Below are 16,171 nucleotides of genomic sequence, written 5' to 3'. Positions count from 1 at the left end.
GGGGATTTTAAAGGGCCTTATTTGGTCCTCTCTGGTATGCCTGGTAGTTTTGATTAGATGCACGGCACTGTATGTAAAAAAGCTATAGAGACTTTATTTTATTTTATTTTTCATTTATTTTTATTAGGCTATAGAGACTTTAGATGGTGTTATTTTCCTTCAGGGCTGGTGGGGGTGGGGGGCGAGTGTAACTCAGTTGTGTCTGACTCTTTGCAACCCCATGGACCATAGCCCATCAGGCTCCTCCATGGGATTCTCCAGGCAAGAATACTGGAGTGGGTTGCCATTCCCTTCTCCAGAGGATCTTCTCAATCCATGGATTGAACCCGGGTTTCCTGCACTGCTGGCAAATTCTTTACCATCTGAGCCACCAGGAAAGGCTTACATTTTCTTTTAGAGAGGATTTAATTTTTTAGAGAGGATTTTTATTTTGACAGGCAGAGTATGTGCAGATCACCTTGATGGAGTTGTGCTGGGTTTCAGGCTTTGCTAAGGTTGGTCTCTTTCTGGTTTTCCCTTACTGCTAGTCTGTAGCCACTTGGGAGCGTCATCTGAAAGACTTGAGTATTTATTGGGACAGTTCTATCATCTTGAAAGGGCCTCGAATCCAGCCTTTGATTCGCAAACTGCAAGAGGTTGTTAATCTCTCGGATGAGCTCTTTGCGCTCTGACAGCTACTTTTTGCTTGTTTCTGTAGCATCTGAGCTCATTTGTGTACATTTTAGGAGTTGGCAAATATCCTGAGGGGAAATAACGCATAGATTTTGAGACTTTTCTATTTATTTCTTTTCAGGATCTTGTCCTTTCAAATCTTGGATGCTTTGGCAGTTCCAGAGTCTAGATCTCTGTTTTCTTAGCTTGATAGAATATTGCAGGCTCTGCCTTTATTCCGCTCTGCTAGGACTATTATATACCATTTTTTGTATATAAAATAAGCAAGTACATGATATACACACAAAGATATGATTTTCTCTCCACTTCTTTCTTAAACTAATTGCACCTTGCTGTTTTCAATTAACATAACATTGAAAGTCCATACGTATTCAAAGGTATCTTCCTTATTTTTTACAATAACACAGTACTCCATTGCTTAGATGTAGTACAGATACTTTAAAGTTGCTTTTTCATCAGGTAATTTATGATCATATTCTTTTTCTGTGATTTCTAAGAATTTTAATAATAGGACTTTTATTTGCTTTTGTTTTATAATATCTATTAGTTCTTTCTCCACTGTAAAAATGAACTATTGCCCTAGACTGGAAAGAGGAAGAGAAAAAATCTATAATTATTCTGAGGTTTTTTTTTTATTAATATATTTTTTACTTATAACTGTTCCAATTTTATAGTTTCCAATCTTTGCCCTTGGGAGTAACATTAGAGATCATTTGGCTTGTAAAGTCTTAGACTTGTCAAAATCAAGTGGTACTTGTACTCAAACCTGATTGAGAAGGAGAAACTTTCACAAATTTTATTAGCTTGAACTTAGAATAACTTTCCTGGTCTACTCCTGATTTAGCTTCCATAACCATCTACATCAGTATGCTGTGTACTGTTAGTGAGAGTAGATTTGAAGTTTTCAGTGTATTTCTCAACATTTAAAAAATTAGACTTATGTACGTATTTCTTAATATACCACAAAGCAATCATTGCTTTATCTACTGTTCCTCAAATTAATACTTACTACAAAAAAAAAAAAAACACTGATAGACAATAAAGAATACTGGGAAATCTTTATTTTGAAATTTAACTTTGTAACTCAGACTTATTTTTCTTTATTGTATCATAGTACAGAAAGAATTTTTATTATGAGAGAAAGCTTTGTTTTCATTTGTAAACTTTTCTTATTAGTTGTTTGCTTTTTTAGAAGAAGGATAAAGCCATGAACTTTGTGAGCTTTATTTTATATGTCAGTAAACCAGATAGAATATTCTAAGAAGAGTTAGATGGGTTAGCTAGCTCTGATGTCTAAGTTTTAGAAGACAAATAGTAAAATGAATTAATTGTAGAATTTAGCTTCAGTAACATCCTTTGTTACATACATTTCATCTTTATAGCCAAATAGCCACATAGAATTTTTCACTTTATCTAGAGTTTAAAGTCATTTTTCTTCCCAATCTTCTCAAACCCTCCCAAGTCGTAACTGTAGTTACTTTACTTAGTTCTGACCAAAAACAGCAAACTTAAGAACAGTAAGGTGATTTGTATGTGACAGTTAGATTTCAAATCTTTTGACACATAGATTTTTAGGTTTTCCCCTTCTCTGAAGTATACAGAATGGGAGAGTCATCCTTTGTAGGACATTGCACCCACCTTCATAGACGACATTCTCTTGTCTTCTGTCGCAGATGTCTTTGCTACTTAACACAGATTGTCAGAATTAATATTTAAAAGTAGTACTTTCAAACTGATTTAAACTGTTTTGGCTTTATGCTAGTAATATTTTCCTTTCTCACTCAGCTCATAAGAATAAGAGAATTAACTTTATGATCTGTATACTTAAGGATTAAAATTCATCTCATTCATCACCAAATACTATTTTCTTCCTGCTTGAGGAATGGATGTGTACTAATAATTCAGATTTTTCAGTAATTCATAAAATCCACATCAAAATTTCTGTTTGAGTCAGTATTGTTTTCAGTCTTAATTTCTTGGGTTTACTTATCTAATACTTAGTTTAGATAAGTAAAAATTTCCACAAGTTTTAAAGTGTGGTATTTTATAGATTTTTGAAATAGATGGCAGCTTGTTTGGTCAAAACTCTGGAGAGGGAACTTCCTTGTTGGTCCAGTGGTAAAGAATCTGCCTTCCAGTGTAGGGGACATGGGTTCGATCCCTGGTCAGGGAACTAAGATCCCACATGCCACGAGGCAGCTGAACCTGGACGCCCCAACTAGAGAGCCTGAGCACCGCGACTCCTGAGCCCAAGTCCTGTAGCGCTCCTGTGCTGCAACTCAAGTAAGCCCACACGCCACAACGAGCACCCAGCATGAACGAAGTAAAAACTTTAAAAAGAGCAGTATATCTCTTCTCAAAGTGTGGAGAGAGCATTTGTTTTTTTGAATTTTCATTGAAGTGTAATTGATTTACAATGTTGTGTTAATTTTAGGTGTACTGCAAAGTGAGTCAGTTAGACATATATCCCCTCCTTTTTTTTTTAAGACCCTTAACGTATGGTCCATTACACAGTATTGAATCGAGTACCCTGTGCTATACACACAGCAAGTTCTTATTATCTGTTTTACATATAGTAGTGTGTATATGTCAGTCCAAATACCGCCCCCAGCCCTTAGCCCCTAGTAACCGTAAGTTTGTTTTCTCCATCTGTGACTTGACTTCTGTTTTGTAAATATGTTCATTTGTACCCTTTTGTTTAGATTCCACATATAAGCAATATCATATGATATGTTTTTCTCTGACTTACTTCACTCAGTCTGACAATCTCTGGTCCATCTATATTGCTGCAAATGGCATCATTTTGTTCTTTTTATGGCTGAGTAATACTTCATTGTATATATGTACCACATCTTCTCTATCCATTCCTTTGTCTGTGGACATTTAGGTTTCTTCCATGTCTTGGCTGTTGTAAATAGTGCTGCAGCGAACATTGGGGTGCATATATATTTTTAAATTATGGTTTTCTCTGGGTATATGCCCAGGAGTGGGATTTCTGGGTCATATGATAGTTGTAATTTTGGTTTTTTGAGGAACTTCCATACTGTTCTCCATAGGAGCTGTACCAGTTTTTACATTCCCACAAACAGTGTAGGAGGGTTCTCTTTTGGAGAGAGTATTTTTTAAAAATAAAGGATATGTTTCTAGAGTTATAACTTGAGTTATAAAGAATTTTCATTTCTTTGCATTTTTGGAGTGTAAATAGAGTTTTAAAATGTATTAGGCCTTTTTCAAGTTAACATACGGGTGTATGTTCATTTAATGATGTGCTGTTTTTAAAAAACTGTACAGATTATATTCCTTGCTACTGTTTTAGCTTCTTTTCATAATGAGAAAATTAGAATTAATCATTGTTTTGGGGAATACATATATTTGACAGAATTGGAAGAACAGACTCGAAAAGCTCTAGAATTGGACCAGGAACGAAGACGAGCAAAAGAAGAAGCAGAAAGGCTTGAAAAGGAGCGTCGAGCTGCTGAAGAGGCCAAGTCTGCTCTAGCGAAACAGGCTGCCGACCAGATGAAGAATCAGGAGCAGCTGGTAAGGGAACCTGGATTCTATTAGGGAAAAAGAAAAATTGAGACAAAAGCATGGATAAAATCAGTCCCACAGTTTCAGACTATATATTCTCTGAACACAAATGCATCCTTCCATGCTTAGTGGCTCAGTCGTGTCCAGCTCTTTGTGACCCTTTGGACGATAACCTGCCAGGCTCCTCTGTCCATGGGATTCTCCAGGCAGGAATACTGGAGTGGGTTGCCATCTCCTCCTCCAGGGGATCTTCCCGACCCAGGGATCAAACTGGCGCATCCCCTGTGTCTCCTGCATAGGTGGACTCCTTCACCACTGAGCCACCTGGGAAGCCCTCTGAACACAAAGGTGTTGGTTAAATGTGTTTTCAGCTCTCCTCACTATGGTATGTCTGCACTCACTGCAAAAACATACCTTTGTGAAAGTCATTCAGTCGTGTCCGACTCTTTGTGACCTCGTGGACTATCCAGGCCATGGAATTCTCCAGGCCAGAATACTGGAGTTGGTAGCCGTTCCTTTCTCCAGGGAATCTTCCCAGCCCCAGGATTGAACCCAGGTCTCCTTCATTGCAGGTAGATTCTTTACCAGCTGAGCCACCAGGGAAGCTGAAACGAGAACTCCTAAAATACATGCAAATAACTTTTTATTTGCATGTATTTTAAAAGCAGTAAGTAGAATAACAAAGAAACATGAAAACCGTTTTCTGTATTCAGACAGAGGAATACCTGTCATCATAAAGGTAGTACCAGTGTAAAAATAGACAGTTTGGAGGTTTCAGTATTTATTTACTGTAATAAATAAATGATCAATATTGTGTAGCCACTGCCAGAAGTGTGTTGTACCCAAAATCAGCAGTAAAAATTTTGTTTGCCAGTGAGGACTAGTAAAATAAGAAAACAAGTTCAGATAATGGAAACTGAAAAAAAAAACAAAAAAACTTCTGTAAAATTAGGCATATTATACTTTCTTTAAAGCAAACCAGAGATACAAGTAACTTAATGACAAAGTTTGGAAATGAGCCTAAAATGTTTATTTCTTCTTTTAAAAAGAAACCTAGAAATAAAACCATAAAAGCTACATAGAGCCTGTAGCTAACAAAGGATACTGATCCACTTAGATTTTGTATAAGCTACTGGTGTGTTTTGCTTTAGACAAATTGCCATTATATATATTCTAAATTTTATAAGATGATCATAGGCTGACTATAAGATGGGTCATGATTGGATTTTTTTGTGTGTATTTAGTGGACCTGCAAATGATGGGTATGCATGACACCTAGAAGAATTGGGATTTAAATATTGGTTTAGGTGTTTCCTTGCTCTATGTCTTTGGGTCTTTCTGAGTCTCAGATCCCTCCCTTTGAAAAAATGGAGTAAAATCACCTAATTAAGGAGTCAAATGAGATTATTTGACAAAGTGCTGTAAAAAGCATTATGTAAACAATTTTTTTTTTCCTTGTTAGCAAATATTTTATTGATGAAAGTTAAAAAGTAGCTCCTAGGTTCTTGCTATAAAAACAGGAGTAACTTTGTGTACATAGAATAATAAAAAAAAGCTCACTTTGTTTCCTTATGAGCTTATAATACAAATAAGATATTTATGATCTTAAAGAAATAGTTCCTTTTTTTTTTTTTTTTTTTTTTAAACAGAAGGCTCTATGAGAAACATATAAAAAGAGTCCATGTGGGAATTCCCTGGCAATCCAGTGGTTAGGACTTTACACTTCCCCTGCAGGGGCCATGGGTTCTGTCTTTGGTGGGGAAACTAAAATCTGAAAAGCCACATGACGTGTCCAAAAAAGGAAAAACAGTTCATGTATATTAAAGCTTTTTTAACTTAAATTATCGAAACTCTATTATGTTTCTTAATATTGGTAATTGTCTCATTTTTTTAGGCAGCAGAACTTGCCGAATTCACTGCCAAGATTGCACTTCTCGAGGAAGCCAAGAAGAAAAAGGAAGAGGAAGCTACTGAGTGGCAACACAAAGTAATCATTTGTTCATCACTATCGTTTACCGAACACTTATTTTGTACCCAGCATTTGCTGAATTTATAGAGATTAAGATACAGTCATGATTTAGAGGGGAAGAGATACCACTGTATGAATGTGTACGTACTGTATTTTAATATTAATCTAGTGATTAAAGCTAACAACTACTTTGGGAACACAGAAGTGTTAGATTCTGTAGGAATGAGGCAGGTGTTGGGGACACCCACCCTTAAAAGTTTAAGCTGGCTCTTGAATGACATTCAGTTTGGGGGTAGAAAAGATGGGAACTGAGGAGGTAGTCACTCCAGATTGTAGGAATTGAATGAGCATAGGAAAAGTCTGATTTTAGAAACTTTGAGAGTCGAGGCTAGAAAGTTTGAGAGGTCATTAAGCTGTGAAAGGCTTTAAGTAAAGGCCCTGCTCAAAGGAAAGATGTTGGGAAGTATCTGTAGACTTTGGACTCTAAGATTTCAAAACAGCAATCAGAATGATGGATGGATTAGGATAGTAGGCAGGATTGCTTATGAGCTAATGACTCACTAAGGATGTGACATTGACAAAAGAGGGACAGGAATTGTTGAAGGACAGTTTTTGACAGATTCAAAGGGGCGTGGCAACCAAGTGATTGGCTGTAAAGTTGAATTAGAAGAATGTAATCAAATGATACTGAGATTTCTAGTTCCAGTACGTGAAACCACTGTTGTCTGAAATGGCAAAAAAGTGAGAAATTAGGCTTTACTTGGAAGGGTGGGGAATATAGGATAGGAGAATTTAATTCAGACTTTAAACTTTTAAATGAAACTATAATAATAATTTTTACACTCAAAGGTATATAATTCTGTGACTTTTCTACAACAACATGTACTTATTAGCTAAAATGGTTTTCTTTCACTCTTAAATTTTCTTTGTAGCACTTTGGATTTCATAGGGGAGTTTTTTATATTGAGAGTTACGTATATATGTACATGTTGTTGTTTAGTCGCTAAGTCGTGTCGGACTCTTCTGTGACCCCATGGACGGTAGCCCTCCAGGCTCCTCTGTCTGTGGGATTTCCCAGGCCAGAATACTGGAGTGGGTTGCTGTTTCCTTCTTTAGGGGATCTTCCAGACTCAGGGATCAAACTCGCGTCTCCTGCATTGGCAGGCGACATGGGAAGCCCATATATGTACGTAGAACTCCACAAGAGTGAAAGCATTGTTAACTTATTTGTTAACACTTCCTTTGTTAGAATTGTATAGATTCCTCTTAGGAATGATTTATGAACTTCAGGGACACATAAACTTATAGAAATAATGTATCACAGAAACACATCTTGTGAATTACAGAATTTAGAAAATGCACGTAAAAGAAAAACCACATTCCCACAAACTAGGATCAGTACTTTAACATCGCAGTGCATATCCTTCCAGGATCTTCTCCTATGTGCACATGGGTGTTGCTGTTATTCAGTCACCGAGTTGTGCCCCGATGCTTTGTGACCCCATTGACTGCAGCATGCCAGGCTCCTCTGCTCCCCTGTCTCCAGGAATTTGCTTCAGTTCATGTTCATTGAGTCAGTGATGCTATCTAACCCTCTCATCCTGTGCTGCCCCCTTCTCCTTCTGCCCTTGGTCTTTCCCAGCATCATGGTCTTTCCAGTGAGTTGGCTATTCCCATCAGGTGCCCAGAATATTGTAGTTTCAGCATCAGTCCTTACAGTGAATATTTAGGTTTGATCTCCTTGCTGGACTTTGAAGAGTCTTCTCCAGCACCACAATTCAAAAGCATCAGTTCTAAAGCTCTCAACCTTCTTTATGGTTCAACTCTCACATCCGTATATGACTACTGGAAAAACCATAACTGACTACACAGACCTTTGTTGGCGGAGTGATATCTCTGTTTTTTAATACGCTGTCTAGGTTTCTCATAGCTCTCCTTCCAAGAAGCTAAGCGTCTTAATTTCATGGCTGCAGTCACCATCCCCAGGGATTTTGGAGCCCAAGAAAATAAAATCTGTCTCTGCTTCCACTTTTTCACCTTCTATTTGTCATGAACTGATGGAACTGGATGCCATGATCTTAAGTTTTTTGAATGTTGAGTTTTAAGCCAGCTTTTTCACTCTCCTCTTTCACCCTCATTATGAGGCTCTTTAGTTCCTCTTCACTTTCTGCCATTAGACTGGTGTCATCTGCATATCTGAGGTTGTTGATATTTCTCTGGCAATCTTGATTCCGGCTTGTGATTCATCCAGCCTGGCATTTCACATGATATGCGCTGCATACAAGCTAAAATAAGCAGGGTGACAGTATATGGCCTTGTACTCCTTTCCCAATTTTGAACCAATCTTTTGTTCCATGTCTGGTTCTAACTGTTGCTTCTTGTCCTGTATACAGGTTTCTCAGACAGGTAAGGTGATCTGGTATTCCCATCTCTAAGAATTTTTCACAGTTTGTTATGATCCACACAATCAAAGGCTTTAGTGTAGTCGGTGAAACAGAAGTAGATATTTTTCTGGAATTCTCTTGCTTTCTCCATGATCCAATTAATGTTGGCAATTTGATCTCTAGTCCCTCTGCCTTTTTGAAACCCAGCTTGTACATCTGGAAGTTCTTGGTTCATGTACTACTGAAGCCTCGCTTGAAGGATTTTGAGCATTACTTTGCTAGCATGTGTAATGAGTGCAGTTGTGTGGTAGTTCGTACATTCTTTGGCATTGCCTTTCTTTGGGATTGTAATGAAGACTGACCTTTTCCAGTCCTGTGGCCACTGCTGAATTTTCCAAATTTGCTGACATATTGAGTGCATGTATATGTATACATGTACATTGGTATCACTGAAGAATTGATGCTTTTGAACTCTGATGCTTTTGAACTGTCATGCTGGAGAAGACTCTTGAGAGTCCATTGGACAGCAAGGATATCAAGCCAGTCAATCTTAGAGGAAGTCAACCCTGAATATTCACTGGAAGGACTGATGCTGAAGCTGAAGCTCCAGTACTTTGGCCACCTGATGTGAAGAGCCAGTTCATTGGAAAAGACCCAGAATGCATGGAAAGATTGGAGGCAGGAGAAAAGGGTGACAGAGGATGAGATGGTTGGATGGTATCACCAATGCAATGGACATGAACTTGGGCAAACTGCGGGAGATAGTGAGGGACAGGGAAACCTGGCGTGCTGCAGCCCATGGAGTTGCAAAGAGTCGGACATGACTTGGTGACTGAACAGCAACAATACATTTGTATGTCCAGAGTGAGCTCATTCTGTACATACTGTTTCATTTTAGTCAGTTTTCATCTCATCTTAGACTATATTCAAAAGTTTTTCATTTAGATATAATTGACATATAATGTATTTTCAGGTGTATAATATGGTTCGGTATTTGTATCTGTTGTGAAATGATCATCATGGTAAGTCTTGTTAACATCCATCATCATATAGCTACAGAAATTTTCATCTTGTAATGTAAACTTTTAAGATTTGCTTTCTTAGCAACCTTGAAATATATATATTATTAACTATAGTGCATATTAGTCCATGTAATACTGTATATTATATCCCCATGACTCATTTATTTTTTACATGGGAGTTTGTACTTTTTAATTCCCTTTTCCCATTCCTCTTCCACTTTTGTTTCTGGTAACCATTGGTCTGTTCTCTGTATCCATAAGCTCAGTTTTTTTGTTTGTTCTTTGATTTTTTAGATTCCACATTTAAGTGAGATCATGTGGTAATTTGATTTTTTCTGTCTGACTTGTATTACTTGGCATAATACCCTCAAGGTCCATCTGTGTTGTTGCAAATGGCAATATTTTCTTTTTTTATAGCTGAATAATATTCCACTGTATATGTGTACTGGATGGAAATCCAAAATCTTAATATTTGAACATATTGTATTTATATTTATACTTCCATTGTATGGGGACTTCCCTGGTGGCTCAGCAATAAACAGTCTGCCCACAATGCAGGAGACCTGGGTTCAGTCCTTGGGTCAGGAATTTCCCCTGGAGAAGGAAATGGCAACCCACTCCAGTAATTCTTGCATGGACACTCCTACAGACAGAGGAGTCTCGCAAGCTACAGTCCATGGGGTTGCAAAGAGCCAGACACAACTTAGTGATGAAAGAACAACAATACAATATACATATACTGCCTTTTCTTTATCTGTTCATCTACTGATGGACACTTAGGTTTCTTCCATATCTTGGCTGTTGTGTAAATAATGCTGCAGTGAACATATTGGGGGGATGTATATTTCTTCTCGAGTTAGCATTTTGTTCCTGTGGATAAATACTGAGAAGTAGAATAGCTGGATTATATATAGTAGTCTGTTTTTAAATTTTTTAAGGGATCTTCATACTCTTTTCCACAGTGGCTACACCAGTTTACATTCCCAGTGAAGGTGATCAAGTGTTCCCTTTTTTCCACATCCTTACCAACACTTGTTATTTTTTGTCTTTTTGATAATAGCCATTCTTACAGGTATGATGTGTTATCTCATTGTGGTTTTGATTTGCATTTCCCTGATGATTAATGATGTTGAGTATCTTTCCATGGGCCTGTTGGCCATCTCTGTCTTCTTTATAAAAAATGTCTATTCATATCATTTGCTTGTTTTTAAAAAATACTATTGGGGTTGGTTTTTTTTTTTTTTTTTTCTGTTGAGCTGTATGAATTCTTCACATATTTTGGGTATTAACACCTTATCAGACCTATCATTCACATATATTTTCTCCCATTTTGTATCATGCCTCTTCATATTCTTGATATATATATGTACATATATATATATATTTTGCTTTGCAAAAAAGCCTTTTGGTTTAAAGTCGTCTCACTTGTTTGTTTTTGTTTGTATTGCTTTAGCTTTTCGTGTCAAATCTAAAAATTTACTACAAAGACCTATATCAAGGCACTTACTGTCTATATTTTCTTGAAAAGTTTTATGGTTTCAGGTCCTATGTTCAAATCTTTTGATCCATGTTGGGTTGATTTTTCTCTGTGGTGTGTACCATAGGTGTCCAGTTTCATCCTTCTGCATGTGTCTGTCTAGTTTGCCTTCTCCAATCTGTATTCTTAACTGCTTTGTTGTAAGTTAATTAACCATATATGCGTGGGTATATTTCTGAGCACACAGTATTCAGAATTGACCCAAAAAAGTCTATTATAGCTAGTTTGCCAAGCCAGTGTCCAAAGTAGGACTTTGCCTTGCATTTGTTTGCTCTGTCTCTTTTAGTAGGACAGTTCTTCTTTTTGTGATACTGATTTATTAAAAGGATCCACAGATTATCCCTCCTTCTGTATTTTTCTAGTTTCCTTATGGTGTCATTCAGCTTTTCTTTTTTCCTTCAGTATTCTTGTAAGCTGAAAGATAAATCTAAAACCTTGAAGGATTCAAGTTAAAAGTTTCTGGCTATGATGTCTCATAAGTGAAACTTTCATATAATTTATTATCCAAACTGGAACACTTTTTGAGAGTGAAAGGGAGTGTTAATAATTACATCAGGACTTTTCCAGGCAACTCAGCATGATATAATCACTCAGATAATTGGTGATGTTTGATATTTCCTGTTGTATTATATCAGAGGACACTTAATATCTGATTAGCCCCCCATTAGTTATTTTAATTGATTTTGGGATTAGAATAATAACAGTCTTATTCTTTCCATGTCTGATTATATTTTATCATTGCTAAAATGTAATCTATCACATGTGGATTTCTTTGTCATTATATCTATATCCGTTTCTCATCAACCATTTGTACAACAATTTTAGCAGCAATTGATAATCCTTGCTAGAATTAATAGTTTTATTAGGGTTTGCACAGTGGTGTCTTTAATTCTGAAAATAAACTTCTGTCAGTGGGGCTTGTTTTTATTATCTTGACATACAGAAAGAAAGGATGACTTTTAATTACTGGTTTTCAAAGTAAGTTGCTGATAAGCTTATTTTTATGTTTAGGCTTTTGCAGCCCAGGAAGACTTGGAAAAGACCAAAGAAGAGTTAAAGACTGTGATGTCTGCCCCGCCTCCGCCTCCACCACCACCAGTCATTCCTCCAACTGAAAATGAACATGACGAGCATGATGAGAATAACGCCGAGGCTAGCGCTGAATTATCAAATGATGGGGTAATGAACCATAGAAGTGAGGAGGAACGTGTGACAGAAACACAGAAAAATGAACGTGTTAAAAAGCAACTTCAGGTATTTAAATTTGCAGTTTGTATGCACATTTAAATATAGTTTGCATTTCCCCCATTTGTTAAGACAAACTTACTAAAAAGGAATACTTGATCTTTGGAAACCTTTAGCTCTAGCTGGCCTTGTGATTGGTTTGTAAGTACTTGGCCTACAGGCATATTATTTTTTCCGTTGTATGTCCTTGTTACCAGATGTTTGTTAGCCTTGTGTAGAGATCTTAATTAGTAAGTTATTATTTAATTATAGCTTTTAACTATAGTTAATTATAGTTAAAAAGTAGAACATAATGTTAATACTGTGTTTAAGAAACAAATTTTGTTTTTAAACAGTATACATATAAAGCAATGATAATTTAATAGACTACCTGTAAGACATTACAGAATCTAAATTTTTTGTTCGGATTTTGTAATGGCAAAAGATCAGCTTATTAAATGTACATAATTAGGTCAAAATAGTAAATTTTAGTAGTATTATACCTGTTGGAGAACTTACTAAAATAAGTTCTCTAATTTTTAAATTGTGAAATCTTTAAATATTAATAAGGAAAATGAGGTGATAGTAGTACTAATATCCTTTTGGAGAAAGTTTCTCTCGTGGTATAGATTTTAGATCTTATGGTAATACCAACCATAATGGCTACATTGAACCTTTCTAAGTCATTTCAAGTATTAGATGATAAGGTTAAGGAAATTTAAAATAACACACAAATCATCATAGTTGCAGAGTATAGAAATGAAAGGTCATGGGTATTCCTCTCTAAGCACTACCTCTCACCATTACTAAAAGTACAACAAACTTAAACAATTTAAAGAAAAAGATTTCACAGTGGAAATTTTAATGTAGTACGAAGTCAAAGATGTGTTATACATGTATTTTTGTCTTTAAACCTTTTCCATAGATTTTTTTTTTTAATCTAAGAAAATAATAGTAGTCATACTCTTTATTTTTTAAACAGGCATTAAGTTCAGAATTAGCCCAAGCCAGAGATGAAACCAAGAAAACACAAAATGATGTTCTTCATGCTGAGAATGTTAAAGCAGGCCGTGATAAGTACAAGACTCTGCGACAGATTCGGCAAGGCAATACAAAGCAACGTATTGATGAGTTTGAAGCAATGTGAGAGCTGTTATTTTGCATACATGTTCTTCATAAGCTGAACCACCAACAGAGAAAAGCAGGCCTTTGTGGATGTGATGGAATGCATCCCACCTTGCCAAAGCACTTACACCAGTCTGACTGTGGTGGCTAAAAGACATTTAAGGGGAGCTTTTCAACATTAAGGCAGTGTGATACCATGCTTGATTTTCTTTTTCTTTTGGGCCAGGGAATGAAGAACAGTGCTCCATCACCTCCTTTTTCACATTTTTCATTTTCCGTTTTTTTTTTTTTCTGTTGAAGATTAACACTAATTATCATGTCTGACAAATGTGTGTGTATGATTTAAGCACTTTGTTCATTTTACAGGATGATGGTGACTTAATGAGTGTTTAGGTAGAGCGCTCTTTCCTTCTCCTTCCGTATTTTAGCTGCATGTATTTCCACATTCTCTCTCATTCACGTTTTCTCAGTGTGTACTTTTCATACCTTAATATGCCCTCTAACCATAGCACTGCATGTTTTAATCATTGGCAGTGATTAAAATAAGCATAGGTGAAAAGTCTTTGATTATTGTGTAGAAGATGGCTATGAATCATGAAAAGGATTAGAGAGTTTAATAGTGTAGTGTACAGCTTGTGGTTAATTTTTTAAATCTCAATTTAAAATATTATTGGATTTTTTAAAATTACAGTCCTCTTTGACAGAGCTGGATTGATTAGTGTTTCATCTCCTGTCATCCTTTGGTTTTCTTTGCCCACTGATTTCACAAAGGTATAGACAGCAGGTAGTAAGTGGTTCCCTAGGAAAGTTTATTGATGAAACACTACTGCAAATAACAGTTGTCTTTGAAAGATTTCATAGATTGATTTAGAAAAACAGATATTTAATAAAAGAAATTATGCATTTGTTGGTAATTGATTGTCATCATTAAAAAAAAAACCCTGGACCTTTCTGGAAGGGCAGTGTATGAAAACATCAGTCCCAAGGAGGGGACAGTAATACTACCTCACTACTATACCTGCAGTGACTGGTCATTCAAACATAGTGAAATGTGTAAGCTATATGTTTTATAATACATAGAGATACTTTCCATCATAAAGGAATATTTTTGAGATTTCTTTTCCTTCGGAATATCTTAAGAGTGCTAAATTTTAACTGCCTTTTTGTTGAACTGAACTGTGGGACTCTGATTTGTATTAACATTGTAAGCTCTCACTGGTATACTATCTTCTGGAAGGGTGTTGTATATCTGAGGAAGTGTGTATGTGTGTGTGAATGTGTGAGAGAGAGGTTGCTTTTGTAGCATACGACGAATGTCTGTACCTTCATTCTTGATGTAATTATTACATAATCATTTTAGCATATTTGGTTTCTAAATCATTGTGCTTATTTTTTTCAGTCTCTAAAGATACTTAAATTTGGTTAGTTAATTGTATTTTAGAAATTATAATTTTAGGTTATATTAATTTCATTTATGTTTTACGAAGAAATCTTTCCAGTTTAAAAGATGTTGAATATTCACATGTTCTAACATTTTCTTTACTGTAAAACACCTAGATTTGGAGATAAGGAAAGCCTTGTTTTCTCTGTGTGGTTCAGCTACTTTCCATCTGGTATTATGCGTTCAAATTTACATTTAGCTATTAAAATTGCCATTTTGTTAGACATTTTTCATGCACAATAGATTTAAGTTGTGTCTGAAAGTATCTCTTGTGCTTTTTTGATTTTGCTGACTTTAAAAGGATTAATCTGGGCAGACATTATGAAGAGGAAAGGTTGCATTTAATATATTTTTTGGATTGAGTAGGACAAAAGATAACTGGTTAACCTTGAAGTGACTGTTATACAGTGGTTGTGCACATCCTTCAAAACACTGTGGAAGAGGATGCTTCTTGCAGCACATGAGAGGAATAGATGGTGAGCCCTGCTATTCATGGTTTAAAGCATGTGTTCACTTCAAAGCATTAAACAGTTGCCATAATAGGTGAAAATTTGGATTTCTATTGGATTTTTATTAATTTGCTTCATTTTGAATTGTGTGCACTACCATTCCTACTTCAGTTTGATATCAGTGTTGAAAAATTACCAGTTATATTTGCTGTTTATAATCTATTTGTAGATTAGGATTAAAATGGATTTAATCCATTTTTAAAGCTGTGTGAATTTTTCTAAACAGGAACAACTATTTGCAGTATGGGTTTTCATTAAACCAATTATAACTTTTATTATTAGCAGTTGAGAAGCACATGTTCATATAGCAATGTAAAAATATATTAATGAGTATTTGGTAAATTCCAACAGGCTTTTCCCATGAGCATAATTTTGTGTTGTACAATTAAGTTACATTACATCTATAATTTTGGATAACATTCATTGATTAACAATAAAGTGACAAAAGCTCATGCCTTCACAGTTCACTGTTGTTATTTAACATGGATTTCTTATATACATTTCCTGAAAATTATAATCTCTAATAGATCTGTAAATTATTATATTTTTAAAATGAGAAGTGAATAGGAAAAAGTTTAAAATCCTCATACATTTACTCTTTCCCCAAAATTATATATCTCTTTTGGTATGGAAGTAATAGTGATTGTTAATTTTCTGGAGAAGTTAAATTATTAAAAATCAGCCCTCTTCCTAATAGAATATCATATAAGATTTCTAGTCATTGCTCTTATTGTATAGTGGATGTTTAGTTTTCCTA

At 35.6% G+C, this 16,171-nt stretch overlaps 1 protein-coding gene across 2 annotated transcripts in view; it reads left to right on the top strand.

Moving 5' to 3' along the window:
* Positions 1 to 16,171, top strand: part of RDX (radixin) — a 95,907-nt gene that overhangs the window by 62,779 nt on the left and 16,957 nt on the right. Inside the window, exons 11-14 of one of the 2 annotated variants that reach the window (XM_043898754.1) lie at positions 4,052 to 4,212; positions 6,098 to 6,190; positions 12,127 to 12,369; positions 13,322 to 13,482. In XM_043898754.1, coding sequence (XP_043754689.1) covers positions 4,052 to 4,212; positions 6,098 to 6,190; positions 12,127 to 12,369; positions 13,322 to 13,482 — 658 coding nt within the window. Of the gene's footprint in view, positions 1 to 4,051; positions 4,213 to 6,097; positions 6,191 to 12,126; positions 12,370 to 13,321; positions 15,867 to 16,171 lie in introns of those variants that run through there. The other variant, XM_043898743.1, reaches the window with a different exon arrangement.

The sequence above is a fragment of the Cervus elaphus genome, chromosome 1 (genome assembly GCF_910594005.1).
Source record: "Cervus elaphus chromosome 1, mCerEla1.1, whole genome shotgun sequence".
Classification (NCBI taxonomy): Eukaryota; Metazoa; Chordata; class Mammalia; order Artiodactyla; family Cervidae; genus Cervus; species Cervus elaphus.
Note: the sequence above shows the minus strand (reverse complement) of the source record. Positions and strands in the feature narration are given on the sequence as shown.